Source organism: Myxine glutinosa, chromosome 2, assembly GCF_964187855.1.
Source record: "Myxine glutinosa chromosome 2, kmMyxGlut1.1, whole genome shotgun sequence".
Classification (NCBI taxonomy): Eukaryota; Metazoa; Chordata; class Myxini; order Myxiniformes; family Myxinidae; genus Myxine; species Myxine glutinosa.
Window position 1 is genome coordinate 245,976,734 of NC_136262.1, and position 20,801 is coordinate 245,997,534.

The 20,801-nt window shown below is 48.2% G+C and overlaps 1 protein-coding gene across 1 annotated transcript; it reads right to left on the minus strand.

The window, feature by feature from the left end:
* Positions 1-1,248: 1,248 nt before the first annotated feature.
* On the minus strand, positions 1,249-9,687 carry PLPBP (pyridoxal phosphate binding protein). Its single transcript, XM_068105967.2, has 8 exons — positions 9,529-9,687; positions 9,310-9,417; positions 9,004-9,039; positions 7,955-8,030; positions 4,859-4,990; positions 4,545-4,684; positions 4,282-4,380; positions 1,249-1,867 (listed from the first exon to the last, which is right to left on the minus strand). The coding sequence occupies exons 1-8, from the start codon at positions 9,607-9,609 to the stop codon at positions 1,763-1,765; spliced, it is 777 nt and encodes a 258-aa protein (XP_067962068.1). The 5' UTR covers positions 9,610-9,687; the 3' UTR covers positions 1,249-1,762.
* Between the last annotated feature and the right edge of the window lie 11,114 nt (positions 9,688-20,801).

Below are 20,801 nucleotides of genomic sequence, written 5' to 3' on the forward strand. Positions count from 1 at the left end.
TTCACCCCAGATCCACCTTGTTTGAAATTCCAACTTCTTTCCTGGAAGTCCTGGCAGTGTCCATATGTTTTATACCTCTCCCACCGCCCCCTTCCCATGCCCCCCCCCCCCCCCAAAGCCCTCGCCCTCTCTCAGATCTCTCGATGTCTCCATGTCTCTCGGTCCCTGCTCTCAAATGTTGTGTTTGTGTCCTTCCCCCTCTCTCCCCATCTTGTCTACCGCTCCCGATGTTATATGTTTTATGTGTCGGTTTGTCTTTCTGTGTGATTAATGTTCGCTCTTTCACGAGCCTCGATCTTGTATACAAAAAAAAAAAAAAAAAAAAAAATCCTGCCTGAGATACAGAGGGCATTGCATTAGCGGAACAGCCGTACCCCCGACATGACAGGTCTATCTCTTTCATGTGGGTTATTAAGACTGAGGAGTAGGGTGGCACTAAAAACCGAATGTTTCATAATTTTAGGTCTTAGGGTCTTGGTTTTGTTTGATCCCATGAGAAAACACTCGGTAAATTTAGTGATCAAATTATACTGTATTTAGAGGTTGCTCATGGCCTCTAAAGTTTCTCTACTGGCATGGTCAACCCAACACGCGCGGTCTAACTCACTCGCCACCACACCCTTAATAATAATTATTATTATTATTATAATAATAACAGTAATAATAGGGTACGTTTTTGTTTTTGTTTTTCATCTTAACCCATTAAAGCCCAATGGCAACAATAGTTGCTAGTGATTTATGTTCATTATTTTTGAGTTTATGAATTATTAATGATCAGATTATATTTGTCTATGTTGCAGTTTGTTATGTAATATGTATGGACATAATGTAATTGTAATATCATATAATTGTATGTAATTATACAATTTTGTATTGTATGCTCACCGCAACAAGCCATGTTGTGGTAAGAAACCCCTAAATATTATACGATTTGCATAAAATTTTACGTGTGATTTCTACAATAAATGGAACCAATTTGAATGGTAAGACCATAATTTTCATGTCTGAAATTTTACCCCTATTTTAGTGCCACCCTACTGAGGAGCATGTATTTACATGGGGGAAAAAAAAAAAATTCAAAACTTTTATTACATCTGAAGTGTGCTGACTGTTTTACTTGTCACTTTTTAGAGCTAACTAGTGGGTACTTCCACCCTCTGGGGGAGTGCCCTTCTTGGCCCACCCTTGGAAGGCAATGTCCTGTGTCACAAATAATAAGACCGACGAGAAATTCACAAAAAAAAAAAAAAGAATTTCCAATATATTTGGAAAAAAAAGAAAAAAGTACAAGTATAGACCCCTTAATATACCCTGAAAATTTGGCGTCAATCAGCTCAGGGGTCTCAAAGTAGTTGCCGTACATAGCTCTGTTTTATATGTTAGAAGAATCACTGGGCGATCAAATTAAAAAACACCACCACCAATCAGCAGCATTGTCAGTTATGTTTTTGCTTCAATTCCAACTCAAAATTTCTTCGTTCATATACACAGTACAGGCTTTCCTCACATTTATGAGCAAAGTTAGGCGACGGCAACTAACCAGCTACTCATTACACAAGTAGCAAAAAAGCTATTCGGACAACTTCAACACATGTGCCTCAATGCGTCGATGTCATCCTCACAGCATAGTGCTTGACAAAAGTACAGCACGCCCAGGTTCCGGGCAAGCTGGGGCCTACCCATTCTTGCTGAAATGTCTTCCAGCAGGAATGACCATAATGCAAGCAAAATATCCAAATACTACTGCACGAAGCTCTGCGTCTCATCTGGCTCCTCCAGACACATTTTTCACAGCCTGAGTGGCAGGATAGGGTCGCGTTCCGAAGATGGTACTCCCCACTCGCACGCTCGTTGCTCCAACTTCAACCTAACGTCCACAAGAGAGCAAGTCAGCACAAGAATAAGCAAATTCAAAACAAATGTTGATCAAGCGTCTCACTTTTTGTTTTCGAAAAACTTGTGTCAGTACATATTAACTCAGCAATATTTGGTACGAAACTATCAAACGTGTTGAAAGGTCTTGCTGGCATGGAAAATGAGGATTTATCATCTATGTACCCTTTGTTTATTGGGCTAGCTGGACAACAGAGGTACGCACGCTCACCGTTGAGCTGTGCAGCCTGGATTCGAACCTCGGCCCAACTATAAAATGTCATCCCGGTGTTTTGCAGGCAGGGTGATTCATCAATGTGTCGTCCCTCAGATGGACGTTAAAATTGGGTGTCATGTCTGCCAGTATTGGTTGGTTGACTTTAAATATCCCATGGTGTTTTTCATGAAGAGTAGGTCAGCTAGTGCCCACACCCTCAACAAATTACCAATTCCTACCAAAACTGCCAGTTGCAAATGGTGTGGTCTTCTTGGACACTTCCTCACATTTGGCTACACTGCTTGCCTTCTTGGATTGCAGTTGTCTGAGCAGCAGCTTCTACACTAAAAGGTTCGATGTGAATGGTCATCTTTGGTTATGATCATGGGCATACACCATGCGTGCATGTCTCCTGTGTCTGGTAAACACCTTGTGTGCGGTGTTTACCGTGTGCGGTAAAGAATGAGGAAAGGAAAGAGGGGTAAGTTATACTTGTACGGCACTCTTAAAGGTCTCTGCGTCGACCGATATGCCTCCGCCAACATTATTACATCATTATACATAATTGAACCAAGTTTGATTTAAATCCTGTCAGTTGTTCTCAAGTATCACATTTTTACTTGACATGACCTCTGAACTTGGACCTTTAATGCCGAATTCACGGACAGATGGAGACAGACAGACAAACAACCGAAAAACATAAGGCCGCCGGCTTGGATAGTAAAAATTGGATAGAAAAAATGGAAGGGGCACGGTAGGGTTGAATTTTTTTTTAGACCTAAGCCAATGTCATGCCATTGCAAATCCGCACGCTTCCCACCTAAAGCAAAGTTGAAAGACGGCAAAATGTTTCACCAGAAATGACTATCAAATTGTGATGCGTTGCGAGTTTTTAGTTAGAGATTCGAAATGTGCTTTTTCCTGTTCCACATGTTCCTCCGCATTCATTTCACATAACACGCACCAGCTACTGTCCCTCTGCTAAAGCGTCATTACTTGCCCAGCCCGCCGCTCAGAAACCCCCAGCCCAATCACTATTCACAGCCACCACTGACCGGTTTGGTGAACACCTGGGACCAATCAATCATCCCGAGGGAGACAGAGGCCAGAACTGTGAAGGCCAGTCACCAGGTGCCACTAGGGCTCGGAGAATTGGGGTGGTGGGTGGGGGGGGGGGGGGGGGGGGGTTCACGCTTAATTCCTCATATACCTCCAAAACTTGTCATCCATTCACACCTTTGTGTGGAGCCCTGCTCATTAAGCTGCGCAAACAGAATAGCCCATCGGCCCCCGCTTTGCCTCGTACACCTCCTGCACTTTCTTGCCAAAACTGCACATCCGGTCCCTGTTGAGAACAATCCACCGGAACGCACAGAGAAGGCAGAAGGCAAGCAATGGTGAGGAGGGACCGAGAGCATAGTGTGAAGGATCATCAGATCATCAACAGGACTGTTGGTGTCAGCTCAACGGAGCTGGCGCAAGGAGTGAGGAGGCACAACACACGACCCCAGCTCTCATTTGCTCCCACTCTCTTGACCCTCTCCCTGACTCTTCCCCGGATGCATGTGGCTCCAGTGATCGTAAAGTTGTGAGGTCACTGATAAGGTTCCATGGGCAGGTATGTCACATAGGGGATAATGGGCATGCATGTATACGTTCTGTACATACCTGTGAATATACATGCCATTGTTTGTCCCATTCTAAATATTTACCTGATTGCACACTAAAAGCCCTTTCCTTTAGAAACTGTCCTGATTTATTCTGTCAGTTCTGATTGTGGCATATGGCGACTGAAGGAAATTAGGCAAAGTTAATTGGGATTTGTCAGTGATAGAAATGGTTACGCAACTAGTGATCTCGCTCGGCCAACTAGATAAGATTGGTTACATAATCATCGGCACGGTCATCGCTCGTTTCCGGTCTTCTTTGTATGGTAACATGACATTGGGCATGGGGCCGAGCAGGGAGTTCTGGGGCAACTGACGATTGTGATCTTTTAGACACACCGTCCTCTTAGAATTATCCAGAGGCAACGTCCGTCACACCAGGGTCAGAATCAAAACCCGGTGGCCCGTCACAATATTTCTGAATCACAACCCTGACCAAAAAGTAAAAGCAGGACGGAAGAAACCAATAAATTAACAAGACTATCTATACGTAGCCACTGCATTAAGCTAGAATACCAATCTCACCGCATGTTCAAAATCATGTGACATGCCCATGCTGAGCTCCACATCCTCGACATTCCGATTCAGGTGCTTGCACACCTCCTGGCGGCACATCAGCAGACTCTGCACCCAGCACAAGAACCCAGACCAACATGTGTTACTAACGAAAGCTCCATCACATTTACATTATTTTATTTAACTGCAGATGCAGTGAATCAACATTATTAAGTTGTATCCAAACCATGAATGAAAGCTCTGTGAACATGAATGAACACACATACACACACCTGGAAGTCAGGGTTTAACCCCTTGCTGGGGTCATGTTCTGCACCGATGGTCATAAGGCCCACAAAATTCAAGGAAGGGCAGCGCTCCACGACGTGCTGAATTATTGCTACAGCATCTGCCATCCCCATGCCATGCTTGCCTGAGAAATGGGGCGGAAATGAAATTGGGTTACTGTGAGTCACGACAGGGGCACGACTTGCACCATGGCCACGGGACTTGGCCGTCCCTGATGACATCCTCACCTGTGATCCCAGACGACTACTCCACACTCACACTGTTACTACACCACTCCATTACTTTTCAAATCACTTACTTTCCTCCTCACTGGTGTTTACTTGCACCATGACCTTTAACTTTTGACCACCACACCGTCCCCAAGCCGAGCTGACTTTGTCGGCAAGCTTGGGTGAATCAATCGTTTCTATCATATCAAGGTTACAGGCACCTGCACAAGGCAGAAAACAAGGAAAGCAAAAGTATGTTTTTATATACAGTGATCTAAAGGCTCATAGTACAGCACGAAGACACGCGTACAAATTATTGTATCTTATTGTGCATTGCAAGGACATTGTCAGCCAATGAAACATTATTAAATAAATAAATAATAAAAGAGCATTTAACAATGCAGAGCCTCAGCAGGAGATGTAGATTACAGTATATCTGAGAATCAGTGTGACCGGCAGCGTTACAATCGCTCTCGGTGTTCTTTTGGGGACGTGAGGCTCATACGTCAACGAATGAATTCCTCATTGTCTAAATAAATGTCCTGTTACCTTTCATTTTACCAACCTCGGAAGGATGACAGGCTGAGTCAACCCACCTGGTGTTATTTAACGGAACGACAAGGCCTCAAACTCAAGACCCTAAGATCTTAAGCCAGCCACCTTGACCGTTAAGCCAACACCAGGCTTAAATAATTATCATTATTGGTTTATATGTAAATTAGCAAGATACTCGTCACACTCAGACAAACCTGTTTTATTAGGTATAGAGATAAGAAACGTATGGCCCTGAACACGCAGACGCACAGACGCAGCATTAAGAGACTACACATATTATTACCCCCACCACCTAAGGTGGATGGAGGTTATGCTTTCATCCCTGTCTGTCTGTTTGTTTGTCTGTGAATGTGAACAAGATATCTCAAAAAGTTGTGGACGGATTCGGACGAAATTTGGCAGAGATGTAGCGTATGCGACAAGGACGAAATGATTAGATTTTGGTGAAGATCCGGATTCGGATCCGGCTACTAGAATTTTTTTTAATGATTCTTCACCATTGGGAGATAGGGCCAAAATGATACATAGCAGGATATCTCAAAAAGTTATGGACGGATTTGGACGAAACTTGGTGGACAGGTTGTGTGTGTGACAAGGGCGAATCGATTAGATTTTGGTTGAGATCTGAATATGGATTTCGATACGAGAATTATTTAATTTTTAAGTGATTCTTCACAATTGAGAGATCGGGTGAAAAGCGATATACAGTAGAACACAATATTTAAAAAAGAGTTATGGTTAAACACGTTATTAATAGTCCCTAATTTAGACAATGCACATTTATGGTTTAAAAAAAAAATCAATGATGGTTAACATAGAGGTAACTAGAGCGAAGTCGATGGCACGCCATTTCAAATCCCCACGCTTCCCACCCAAAGCAAGGTTGAAAGATGGCAAATCCATCAGTTATGACCAAATATCAAATTTTGGGTTGAAAAAAAATCTTCCGTTCTGCGCCCTGTGACCTTAAGCCCCCACCTCCTGGGGCATGAACCAGGGGTCAAATCCAAAAAGTCGTTACATATTTCATGCTTCCCCCCATGTTGATTGCATGTACCAAGTTTCATATAAAAATGTGCCCGTAATTGCATTTTTTGGCATTTGACCTTTTTACCCTGCCCCCAGGGGTGGGGCCAAAAATGGTGCTGTTATTGCACCTTCTCACCATGTGTTGATCATATCTACAAAGTTTGGTGAAATTTCTGCTCAACCACTCACGTGGACATAGCGTGACGGATGGACAGACAGAATGAGCCAATTACAATATCCCTCTTCTTTTTTCTTTTTTTTCATTTATGGAGATAAATATACTATGGACAGCTTTGGCGAAATGTGCTCAAGGCCAATTTGGGCATAATATAAAGGTAGGCCACCCGGGGGCGATATAATAAAATTGATGTACGTGCGGATACAAACACAGACCTCAAAACCCTCTCCGATTCCTTCCGGAACGGGCGAGGGTACAGACACAACGAAGGATGACATTCACAAAGTGGTTTAAATTTGAAAAATAAATAAAGGCAGTTATGAGATTATAAACTCAGCAGTGCAGTTTGTGAGGCTCTCTAACGTGATGTCAACATGGAAATCGCAATCTCATGCAACAAGGGAACAAAATGAGTCAACGACGGTGCGTGGAGTGGCACCACGTGTCCACCTGACCAGGTGTGGGCAGGGAGATCATCCACCAGAAGGTTGTTAGTGAGCTCGCTGGGGTTGTTTCTTAAATTGACAATCTAATGGAGGCTGGGCAGTTCTCTGGTAAACTAACTTGATTTCTTGGGGCTTTGAATCCAAATCCAAAACACTGCAGCCATTCAGCTGGATTTGAACCCATGACCTCTGGGATGCCAGTCCAGCATCGGTGATGCCTCTGGAAGCTCCCGGCTTCACCGACGGGCCACCACTGTACCAACAACTGAAGCTACCTCTACTCCACGGTGAGGGAATTGACGTGGAATTTTAAACAAGTGAAGGCAAAGGTGTTGTTTATACGATGTTAACTTGTTAACTTCTTTCCTGCCTTGTGAGCTGATATTCCCCTTCTTATACCGTACTGTGTTTGTGGATTTTTTTTGTCCCCCGATCCCCACCCTTCCAACGAGGTTGGAGACGGGGAACATTCCAATGTGCTCCGTCTGACCGAGCATCTGTCCATGTACTTTTGTATACGTGATGTTTCAAGAACTGTTGAAAATTTAGCTTTCATATTGCAGATATCTATTTTTCATGACGTTATCTCAACCTGATTATATCACGGCGGTGATTGGCTGAATTGTGTCGTCATGGCAACCATCTCGGTAACTCGGCTTGTGTATGCGATGTTTGTGATTTTTGTTTCAACCACCCAAAAGGTGGGCGACCTAGAGCATCAGTTCTTTGTTGTCTGCCTGTTACCCTCTCCCCAACAACCTTCCGCCGTTTGTTGATTTACTCTCATTTTGACACTTTTTCACACTGCTTTACACAGTGGAATATTACGGTGTTACATTCGATGTCATAACACACCCAACATGCCTTTTCAAGATGCAACTCATCGATAGACGATCAATCATACCAGTGCTCTCATACCGATCGCTTGCACCCGCCCCGATGAAATCGAAATCAAAATACCACCGAACATACGGTACCTAACAGCTTATTGACGTTGCTTCGTTGTAAATGTCCGATGAAATGCCACTTGATCTCTGGACAGTTGCAAATGACCTGCAAGGTGAGAATGTACCAGCTTACAATCCCAAAGATAAACAGACATGTTAGCAGCAGCTTTTAGAATACTTCATACAGCGCTGTATACTAGAATGGATATTTATTACAGCAGCGACAGGGATGATTAAATTCAGGCTTCGACATACTTTGAATGTTCAAAAATCTTAACTTTACATGTGGTCAGGTAGAAGGAGCGTTATATTCATTACATATACAAACGGTCCAAATGAGACACTCATCTCCCTCTCTGTCCCTCCTTTCCTCGTACTCCTACCCGTTCCAACCATTTTGTTTGTCTTTTCACTTCTCACACACTCTCTTATCTTCCATATCCTTTCTTATTCCCTCACCTTTTTCCTTTTTTTCTCATTTTAACCTCACTCTGTCTCCCTATTCCCCCTGGCCCCTCCATATAATCACTCCCCTAGCATCCCCCATCCCCAGCTCCCCCAACCCACACCCTCTAACACCCCCCCCCCCAGCTCCCCCAACCCACACCCCCTAACACCCCCCCCCCCTCCTCCTCAAAAACACACGCCCTGGCCGCTCCCTTCCCTCTTCCCTTACCCCCGCGCTAACCCCACCCCTCCTTCCCCCACCACCTCGCTACCCCCATCCCCACCAGCCCCTTCTTCTGCCCACACTTCCGTCCCACCCCATTTGTACAAAATAGACAGATGCCCACATGTGGACTTGGCTCTTGGCACAGTTTGGTCCCAAACTTTATTCGCAACAGCATCAAACTAAAATATTGGTGTTTTATTTTAATAATTAGGCAATAAAATACTAGAGGAAATTTGAAGCAAAAGGAAGAGCTAAGGTGGTCTTGGGATAACGGAGAGATGCAAGATATTCCACCCTTTGCATATGTAATAAATGTATAGCTTCGAGGATTGTGGAGCCCAAACCCTTCCACCTAAAAATAAATAAGTAATTTTAAATAGAGAAACTTCTTTAAATTCCAACTTACCTGAGGATCTGAAGCCTTTTCCACCAATTCTTGAACCTATAAATGGGAGAAACATAAATACTCCCAAACAACAAGACAAAAGCGTGAGAATAAACTTAAAATATTGCAATTACCATTTACTTCATCAAGTACATGCTATAAACTAAAATGAATCAATGCCAATCTCAACTCGTATATGAGGCGGTGTATAGGGAAATAAAATGCAATCTATTACACGAGCCATAAATGAGGCGGTGTATAGGAAAAGAGAGTAACACTATTACAAGCCATCATTAAATGAGGCGGTGTATATGCAGAGAAGCTTACGTAGTTCTCTCCAAAGTGCCGCTGACCCTGGCGATAAGCTTCTATGACGGCGCTCACCGGCTTCGTCTTGCTCACGGCTACAAGGCGCGGTGTGATGACCGGAAGGTCCTGTATAGATTATACACAGAGAAACAGGAAAAGTGCATCCACGGCCTGGCACGGAACAAATGGTGAAAGTAACGTGGAGCGGCATCGCCTTCGCTTTTTTGTAACACTCACATGAGCTCTGCGGCTGCTTGCGGCGACAATTCTTTGTAGAACTAGACGAAGAGCTGCCCCAACACTGTCCATACCGTCCATAACTATCGAAAGGCTTGTTCCTCCTCTTTCTCTTCGGAGGACTTTTCACACTTCATTATATGAACAAATTTATTCAATGCAAATTGTCATTAAAAGGTTGGTCAACATTTTCAATATATATACATATACTGTATAGGCAAATTTTCTATATAGTTTAATTGACGTTCTTTTCTTGAAGCTAGATATGCCACTACCGAGAGCCGTTCTAGTTTGTGTTTCCTCTTTCACAAAATTTCCCCAATATATATATATATATATACGTATATATATATATATATATATATATATATATATATATATATATATATATATATATATATATATATATATATATATATATAATAATATAATATATATAATATAATATAATATATATATAATAATTAATAATAATAATAGTTAATAAATAGATAATAGTTAATAGTTAATAATTAATATCAGTTAATTATTAATATCAGATGGGAAGCCCAGATTGACGTCACTCCGAAGGACACACATTGATGAATCATGCTGGTAACAATTATAACATGTTTTTGGTAGTTCAGGGATATTTGAATTAATCTCTTGATGATGCCCCCACCCTCCCCCCCCCCCCCCCCACCCCTCCTGTTTGGTTGTCTGTAAGCAGAATATCTCACAAATTTATCAACAGATTCTGACAAAACTTGGTGGACAAGTTGGGTGTGGGGCGAGGAAGAAGATTCTAACTCTATATATGTGTATATATATATATATATATATATATATATACATATATATATATATATATATATATATATATACAGAGTTAGAATATATATATATATATATATATATATATATATATATATATATATATATATATATATATATATATATATTTATTTATTTATTTATATATATGGGAATCTTTTTTAAATAGTTTGATTTTTAGGGTGGCATAGTTCCGAACCCGAAGGATCGGTAACCGACACAATTTCGGTCTTCGAGGCCGGCCGATAGGCACAGTGTGACCAGAAGGGACGAGGTTCTCCTGACCACGTGGCCCTCGACTTGGTGGGGTTTGTCCGCACAATGTGGGCGCTTTCAGAATGAACTTTAGCCGGGAGCGTTTGGGCGCCCCGGTCTGATACTGCCGCCCACGCGCAGAACAACTTGTGAGTGCACGTGGGTCCCGGCGGTCCCACTGGCCTAGCGCTACCATGTTTAGACAGCGAAATCCGTCCCCGGGCACCGGCACCTACTCCCGGAAGTTTGAGAGAATAGCGGCGCCAGGCACGGTAGGACACCCGCGGAGCCCCGGCAGACCAGGGACGCGCGAGGCTACGCGTTAGCGTGCTACGGCGGAATCAACGGCTTCGGCCACGGCCAGGTCGATACTCGGCCCGGCCGCACCGGAAATGAACTGGTTCGACACCCGCGCTAGAGAGGTCGCGGGCGACTGAGATGTATTAACAAATTAATTAATTAATTTGAGACGTCCGATTTCTAGTGTTTGGAAATTTGGAAGAGCTTGACCCTAGCCTTTCCCTTGCGAGGGCAAGGAGGAACTTAACACTTAAGCTTAGCTTGAAGTACACCCTGACCAGCGCTCACGGTGGGACGGCAAGGCAACCAGAAGGGACGAGGTTCTCCTGACCACGTGGCCCTCGATCTGGGAAGCGAGAGGCGTTCCATTAGTGGACGTGCCCCTCACGCCCGACTTTTGGGCGGCCCCGGCAGGCCGTTTGTTTTGACGTTCTGTGACAGGCCCCGCACCCCCACCTCCGGGCCGACCTTCGTCGACCATTACCGACAATCGTCAAGAGCTTGACCCTAGCCTTTCCCTTGCGAGGGCAAGGAGGAACTTAACACTTGACACTTAAGCTTAGTTTGAAGTACGTCCTGACCAGCGCTCACGGCGGGACGGCAAGGCAACCAGAAGGGACGAGGTTCTCCTGACCACGTGGCCCTCGATCTGGGAAGCGAGAGGCGTTCCATTAGTGGACGCGCCCCTCACGCCCGAGGTTTGGGCGGCCCCGGCAGGCCGTTTGTTTTGACGTTCCGTGACAGGCCCCGCACCCCCACCTCCGGGCCGACCTGGCGACCGGAATGAATCCCGGTGTCCCGATCCGAACCTTCAGAGCGGGCCGGCTGGGGAGTGACTGGCACCCCGTACATGCACTTTCCGTCCCTGCGGTCCCAAATACCGGAACCACCCGAATACCACTTTATTCGACAAAATGAGGTGCGGCCTACATCTAGGCAAGACCACGGCCTGAACACGACCCCTTCACTCGACGCTACCTATCACAATATACCTCGCATAAATTCGTAACATACCTTTTTCTTGTCGCGGTATACTTACGCTTCTCGACGCAGTGTGGAAACAACAATTAATGAAACAGATTCTAATTTGGAAGTAAAACGAAGGCGTGCACAATGAGACAAGATTTCCTCAGAATCGACCCTCGTGCCGGGGACGCGACGACGCCACTGCGCCCCAGCCTTAGAAAACCAACCCTATATAAGTCAATACCTCCAATGACACAGGTGCGCATTCGTGCCGCGTGACGTCATCGCGCTTTCACCTTAAAAGACTTATTTGATATAAGTTAATATTTTGAATTAGTCGGTCAATTTTCGCCCAATCTTTGCTAAATAAAGGTTGTCCTTACTTACCTAGTGGTGTTCCTATCCACCACAAGTAACCCGGTGCAATAATCGAAAACCGATTCCAAAATGGCCCCTCGCTACGATTTGCCACGATCACATTTTATTAACGCACAGGTTGTAAACCTGGTGCGTTATAGCGTTTGCCTGGGAATTTCTGTCTCTCCAAAAGTGAAGTTCCAACAGTGTAGACGTTTCTGTCGCTCAGATGTGTAGACAGTTTCTGTCGCTCAGATGTGTAAACATGACGTCATCAAATCTATATTTAGGCTAACCATGGGCTACCCCTTTGGCTGGTACGCGGCCGCTCGCTAGTACATAATATAGGATATATTTGTTATATGTTATGTTATAGGATATATAGGATATATGTTATATGATATAGGATATATATAGGATAGGTTATAGGATATATATGTTATAGGATAGGAATATAGGACCCAAATGACCCAGAGGACCCAAATGACCCAGAGGACCCAAATGACCCAGAGGACCCAAATGACCCAGAGGACCCAAATGACCCAAATGACCCAAATGACCCAGAGGACCCAAATGACCCAGAGGACCCAAATGACCCAGAGGACCCAAATGACCCAGAGGACCCAAATGACCCAGAGGACCCAAATGACCCAGAGGACCCAAATGACCCAGAGGACCCAAATGACCCAGAGGACCCAAATGACCCAGAGGACCCAAATGACCCAGAGGACCCAAATGACCCAGAGGACCCAAATGACCCAAATGACCCAGAGGACCCAAATGACCCAGAGGACCCAAATGACCCAGAGGACCCAAATGACCCAGAGGACCCAAATGACCCAAATGACCCAAATGACCCAGAGGACCCAAATGACCCAGAGGACCCAAATGACCCAGAGGACCCAAATGACCCAGAGGACCCAAATGACCCAGAGGACCCAAATGACCCAGAGGACCCAAATGACCCAGAGGACCCAAATGACCCAGAGGACCCAAATGACCCAGAGGACCCAAATGACCCAGAGGACCCAAATGACCCAGAGGACCCAAATGACCCAGAGGACCCAAATGACCCAGAGGACCCAAATGACCCAGAGGACCCAAATGACCCAGAGGACCCAAATGACCCAGAGGACCCAAATGACCCAAATGACCCAGAGGACCCAAATGACCCAGAGGACCCAAATGACCCAGAGGACCCAAATGACCCAGAGGACCCAAATGACCCAAATGACCCAAATGACCCAGAGGACCCAAATGACCCAGAGGACCCAAATGACCCAGAGGACCCAAATGACCCAGAGGACCCAAATGACCCAGAGGACCCAAATGACCCAGAGGACCCAAATGACCCAGAGGACCCAAATGACCCAAATGACCCAGAGGACCCAAATGACCCAGAATTTCTGTCTCTCCAAAAGTGAAGCTCCAACAGTGTAGACGTTTCTGTCGCTCAGATGTGTAGACAGTTTCTGTCGCTCAGATGTGTAAACATGACGTCATCAAATCTATATTTAGGCTAACCATGGGCTACCCCTTTGGCTGGTACGCGGCCGCTCGCTAGTACATAATATAGGATATATTTGTTATATGTTATGTTATAGGATATATAGGATATATGTTATATGATATAGGATATATATAGGATAGGTTATAGGATATATATGTTATAGGATAGGAATATAGGACCCAAATGACCCAGAGGACCCAAATGACCCAGAGGACCCAAATGACCCAGAGGACCCAAATGACCCAGAGGACCCAAATGACCCAGAGGACCCAAATGACCCAGAGGACCCAAATGACCCAAATGACCCAAATGACCCAGAGGACCCAAATGACCCAAATGACCCAGAGGACCCAAATGACCCAGAGGACCCAAATGACCCAGAGGACCCAAATGACCCAGAGGACCCAAATGACCCAAATGACCCAGAGGACCCAAATGACCCAGAGGACCCAAATGACCCAGAGGACCCAAATGACCCAGAGGACCCAAATGACCCAAATGACCCAAATGACCCAGAGGACCCAAATGACCCAGAGGACCCAAATGACCCAGAGGACCCAAATGACCCAGAGGACCCAAATGACCCAGAGGACCCAAATGACCCAGAGGACCCAAATGACCCAGAGGACCCAAATGACCCAGAGGACCCAAATGACCCAGAGGACCCAAATGACCCAGAGGACCCAAATGACCCAAATGACCCAGAGGACCCAAATGACCCAGAATTTCTGTCTCTCCAAAAGTGAAGCTCCAACAGTGTAGACGTTTCTGTCGCTCAGATGTGTAGACAGTTTCTGTCGCTCAGATGTGTAAACATGACGTCATCAAATCTATATTTAGGCTAACCATGGGCTACCCCTTTGGCTGGTACGCGGCCGCTCGCTAGTACATAATATAGGATATATTTGTTATATGTTATGTTATAGGATATATAGGATATATGTTATATGATATAGGATATATATAGGATAGGTTATAGGATATATATGTTATAGGATAGGAATTTTGTACATTTAATAAATTTTTAAGATTACAAAACTATTTGTTTTGTATTTATGGATGTTTAAATCAAAAGAAAAGTACATAATGTGAATACTAGTAGCAATTTTACAAAAACCATGGCATAATTTCAAATCTTGACCCGAGATGATAATTATGCTACATCATAATTTCCATGTGCCAACCTGGGCGGAATCCAAGTGGATTTACTTGTTTTCATTCAGAATGTACCCCGGTTTTTTTCCTGGTGTGTACCCCGGTTTAGAATAGGTACACCGTATCCCTGCGCATCGTAAGAGGCGACTAAGGGTTGGCGCCAGGAAGGGCATCCGGCTATAAAAACATTGCCTCAAACAGGGAACCATGATTGTCATGGGGCCCGCAAGGCTAACCCCCGCTCTAGCGGGGAAAAATGGCCTTAAAACGATCATTCATTTTTTTTACATTTTATTTTCACGTACTTCAAATCGACGGATTTTTACCAAATAAAATACCCCACTCAATGCACTGATGTCGTTTTTGCAGCAGAAGTGAAAACAGATTCTAATTTGGAAATAAAACGAAGGCGTGCACAATGAAACAAAATCTCTTCAGAATCCAAAGTCGTGCCGCGGAACGTGGTGACGTCACTGCGTTTACAGGCATAAACGACAATTTTTATATAAGTTAATATTTTGAATAACTTGGTCAATATTAGTCCGATTTTCGCCAAATAAACCCGAATTCCGAACCTGAAAATTCAGGGTGGCATAATTCCGAACCCGAAGGATCGGTTTTCGAACCGAAGGATCGACGACAGACAATCATCAATTGACTTTTATATATATAAAATATAAATATATAAAAGTCAACTAAACTTTAAAAAATATTCCCATATATATATATATATAAATAAATATATATATATATATATATATATATATATATATATATATATATATATATATATATATATATATATATATGAAGCGCGATGCTGCGCACGCTAATGCTTACGCAAAGAGCAAGCGGACAACGCGGTTCATAAAAGAGTCTTTATTGAAAGTACTCAAACTGCAGCACTAAGCTGCTCAGGGCTGCGCGCCCCGTGTATATCGTGAGGCCACGCCTCTCTCCCTGGCGTGGCCCATCCCCACTTGGTGTGCGGGGTGATGTCACCACGTCAGTGCTTTCGTGTCCGCCACACGCGCCCCCCCAGAATCCCCGTGCACCTGAAGGGTCAGTTTGCGGGGCAAACGGATGACCCGGCCGAAGCGCCCCCTGGCGACTGGCGGCGTCTGGGATGCAGGGATGCCATCTGGGATGCATCCAGCTGCAGGACCGGGGGGCGGCGGGGTTGGGCGGTGCCGGGGGTCCGCCCGCAGGGGGGCGGCCCCGACGTGGGGGTCGGGCCACTGGCGGTGGATGGTCCACGTCGAGGTGGGCCGGCTTGAGGCGGTCTACAGAAACGCGGTCAGGAGTACCGCCGATGTCCAGGGTGAAGTGCTTCGCCCCGGTCTCCAGCACGTGGAAAGGCCCGTCGTACGGGGGCTGCAGTGGTGTCCGGTGGGCATCGTGGCGGACGAAGACGTACTCCGCCGTGCGAAGCTCCGGGGCGACGTGCGTCGGTGGGTGCCCGTGATATGCCGTTGGCACCGGGGCAAACCTCTGGGCGGTCTCTTGCAGAGCGGAGCGCTGCTGTGCCGCGGACCATGGTGCCGTGGAGTCGGGGAGGAACTCGCCCGGCACCCGCAGCGTTTGCCCGAAGACCAACTCCACCGCGGATGCGCGCAGGTCCTCCTTGGGTGCCGTCCGGAGGCCCAGCAGGACCCAGGGGAGCCTGTCGACCCAGCCGCCGTCGCGGAGGGTGGCCCGGAGCGCGGCCTTCAATGAGCGGTGAAATCGCTCACACAGGCCGTTAGCCTGGGGGTGGTAGGCCGTGGTTCGGTGCAGCCGGACCCCGAGCCCCTGCGCGACCGCCCCCCAGAGCTCCGAGGTGAACTGGGGGCCGCGGTCGGACGAGATGTCTGAGGGGGCGCCGAACCGGGCGACCCAGGTGGCGATGAAAGCCTGCGCGACATCGGCCGCCGTCGTCGACGCCAAGGGCACGTCCTCCGGCCACCGGGTGGTGCGGTCCACCATGGTGAGGACGTGGGTGAAACCCCGCGAGGGGGGCAGAGGTCCCACCAGGTCCACGTGGACGTGGTCAAACCGGCGTTCCGGCACCGTGAACTGGGCCAATGGGGCCTGGGTGTGCCGGTGCACCTTGGCGCGCTGGCACGCGAGGCACGTCCTGGCCCAGTCGCGGACGGCCTTCCGGAGGCCATGCCAGACGAACTTGTCGGCGATCAACCTTTGGGAGGCCCTCGCGCCCGGGTGGGACAGGCCGTGGATGGCGTCAAACACCTGGCGCTGCCAGCCCGCGGGCACGATGGGGCGAGGACGCCTGAGGGAGACGTCGCACAAGAGGGCCGCGCACGCGCCGTCGAACAGCACCTTGGTGACGCGGAGGCCCGTGACGGCGGTCCGCAAGGCCTGGACGTCGGGGTCAGTGGCCTGGCCCGTTGCCATCCGGGCATAGTCGATGCCGAGGTGGACTGCGTGGGCGACGGCCGGGGAAAGGCAATCCGCCACCGGGTTGTCCTTCCCCGCGACGTGCCGGATGTCCGTCGTGTACCCGGACACGGCCGAGAGGTGACGCTGCTGCCGGGCCGACCACGGCTCGGTGACCTTGCCCATCGCGAAGATCAGCGGCTTGTGGTCGACGAAGGCCGTGAACGCACGGCCCTCGAGCAGATGGCGGAAGCGCCTGACCGCCAAGTGAAGCCCGAGCAACTCGCGGTCGAAGGTACTGTAACGGCGTTCGGGCGGGCGAAGCTGCCGGCTAAAGAACGCCAGCGGTTGCCAAGCTCCACGCACCCATTGCTCGTGCACCGCGCCCACCGCGTCGTCCGAGGCGTCGGTGGTGAGGGCGATCGGTGCATCGGGCGCCGGGTGCGCGAGCATGGTGGCATTAGCCAAGGCGAGTTTCGTGCCCGTGAACGCCGTGTCCATCTGCTCGGTCCAGGTAACGTCGCCTTTGCCCGGCTTACCTCGGAGAGCTTTGTGCAGGGGGTGCAGGAGCTGGGCGATACGGGGCAGGAACCGATGGTAAAAGTTCACCATGCCCAGGAACTCCTGCAGCCCTCTGATCGTGCGGAGGCGCGGAAACCCCTTCACCGCCTCCACCTTGGCCGGCAGGGGGACGGCTCCGTGCCTGGTGACACGGTGCCCCAGAAAATCGATTATGGCGGCGCCGAACCGGCACTTTGCGGGGTTCACAATCAGGCCATGCTGGCCCAGGCGTTCGAAGCGCGTGCGGAGGTGGCGTAGGTGCTCTTCGCGGGACGCGCTGGCGACGAGGATATCGTCCAGGTAGACGTAGACAAAATCCAAGTCGCGCAGGACGCTGTCCATCAGTCGCTGGAACGCCTGAGCCAAATTCTTCAGACCGAAGGGCATCTGCAGGAACTCGAAGAGTCCAAATGGCGTGATGACCGCCGTCTTCGGGACGTCCTCCGGCCTGACGGGGACCTGATGGTAGCCGCGTATGAGGTCCACCTTCGAGAAGAAGGACATGCCCGCCAAACGGGTGGAAAAGTCCTGAATGTGGGGGACGGGGTAGCGGTCGGGAGTGGTGGCGTCATTGAGACGGCGATAGTCCCCGCACGGTCGCCATCCCCCGCCGGGCTTCAGCACGATGTGCAGCGGCGACGCCCAAGCGCTCTCTGAGCGCCGAACGATGCCGAGTCGCTCCAGGGTAGCGAACCCCCCGACTTCCGGGTTCGGTTGCGAGAGGACGCTGGCGTTGCATATTCGCCGCTTCTCCGACTGGATGGATGTACAGGGTCTGCTTCTACCTTTCTGACCTGACATCTCACACCTGTCCTGCCTTTTCACACCCGCACGTGCCGCGTGTTCTCCGGCTAGATAACGGAATCTGCTTTTGATGGTACGGAATACGGAATTCGAAAGGCCCGCTCCCGTTGATTGTGGCCGTGGCCTTGTTTGCCGGTGGCCTTGTGGCCTTGTTTGCCGCTGTGGTCTTGATTAGCGGCTGCAGTCGTTTGCCGCTGCGTTTGCCGCTGCGTTTGCCGCTTTGCCTCCTCGACCTTGGCCTCGTACTCGTCCCTTCGCTCCTGCCTGGCATGGCTCTGAAGTACTCCGCCGCAAGGCTTCTTCTGCTCAATACCCGCTCCACCCCATCATGCATCTCTGCCATCAAATCAAATGGACTCCTCCGACGACCCAGGTACATTCACCGTGGCTCCGGTCGCAAGTTTGTTTATTTGCAATCAGGTCACTCCATCCCCGTCCTCTGGTCGGCTCAGCGCACTCTCACTCTTCGTCCCAGCGCACCTGGTCACAGCAACCCACACGATCGCACCTCTTGCCTACGAACCCTGGCTAAATCACCTGAATTCATCCCTGCTGTTCAAAACAACATCAAGCTCACCCTGTTCAACACCCGGTCCCTCAACAATAAATGCCTCATCCTGAACGAATACATCCTGGATAACAAACTGGACTTTCTCTGTCTCACCGAAACCTGGCAACAACCTCTGGACTACTACACACTCAACCTCACCACACCCAATGGATATTCCTACGTCAATAAACCACGCTCGGAGGGCCGAGGTGGTGGAATTGCCGTTATCCACCGTCAAGACATCAAGACCAACCTCATCTCCATCTCATCTGCTCCATCATTTGAACACCTGGCTTTAAAACTCTCTGGTCACACGCAGTCAGTCATGGCTGTCGTCTACCGCCCTCCCAAACCACACCCATCATTCCTGTCTGACTTCTCCTACTTTCTGACCCAGCTATGTTCCCTCTCCCCCTCAATCCTCCTCCTTGGTGATTTCAATATCCACATGGACTCCACTGACTCCACAATAACCACTGACTTCACTGATTTACTCACCTGCTTTAACCTCACTCAACATGTCGACTTTCCTACCCATATCCGTGGTCACATTTTGGACCTTGTCTGCTCCACTGGATTAAATTTGCACCATCTCTATGGCTCCGACCTCACCCTCTCTGACCACTTAGCCATCACTCTGACCATCAACATCCCCGCCCCAACACCAAGGCATTATCGCACAATCAACTTCCGTAAGCTAAACGCTCTTTCACCTACCTCATTCTCATCCACCCTCTCTGAAAAAATGTCCACTTCTCCCTTCATTGACCTCCACACCCCTTCCGACCTCACTGACTACTACAACCACACTCTCTCCTCCTGCCTTGACCAGCTTGCGCCTGTAAAAACCAAAACAGTTTCTTTCACCCATTCTGCTCCCTGGTTTACCCCTGAACTCCACCTGATGAAAACTCGTGCTCGCCAACTTGAAAGACTCCGCAATAAAACGGGTCTCACAGTTCACTCCCAAGCCTACAAGGACCACATACAACACTACAAAGATGCCCTCTCCCGCGCCCGCTCTGCCTACTACTCTCAAATTATCCACTCTGGCTCCGGAAACCCAAAAGCACTCTTCTCGACAATAAACAAACTCCTCCGCCCCCTGAACACCACCACCCAGTCATTCACAGTAGACAACTGCATCTCCTTCCTCTCTTTCTTCCAACGCAAAATTGACAACATCTACAACAGCTTGACCACCGCCGCACCCGCTCCCCCTCCAACCACCTGCCCCCCCTTGTCCTGCCATCCCCTGTCTCGGTTCTCCCCAATCTCTCCTACTGACCTCTCTGAACTCCTCATAGGAATGAAAACTGCCACCTGCACTCTTGACCCCATCCCCTCCAGCTTTGTCAAAGCCTCCCTCCCTGCTCTCTCTCCACTTATCATTGCAACAATAAACTCCTCCCTGTCTACAGGCATCGTCCCACCTTCCCTCAAAATTGCTGCTGTTACCCCCATTCTAAAAAAACCTGGTCTAAACCCTGACACCCTAAACAACTTCAGACCCATCTCCAACCTACCCTTTCTGTCAAAAGTTTTGGAACGCGCTGTAGCCACTCAACTCAAACATCATCTCTCTGCCAATAACTTGTATGAAACATTCCAATCCGGATTCCGCTC

Coding starts and splice junctions, on each gene's coding strand:
- PLPBP (XM_068105967.2), bottom strand. CDS start 9,609: ATGGACGGTATGGACAGTGTTGGGGCAGCTCTTCGTCTAGTTCTACAA. Junction 4,685..4,858: donor AAACACCAGTGAGGAGGAAA/GTAAGTGATTTG, acceptor CCCATTTCTCAG/GCAAGCATGGCATGGGGATG. Junction 1,868..4,281: donor CACATGATTTTGAACATGCG/GTGAGATTGGTA, acceptor TGTGGACGTTAG/GTTGAAGTTGGAGCAACGAG.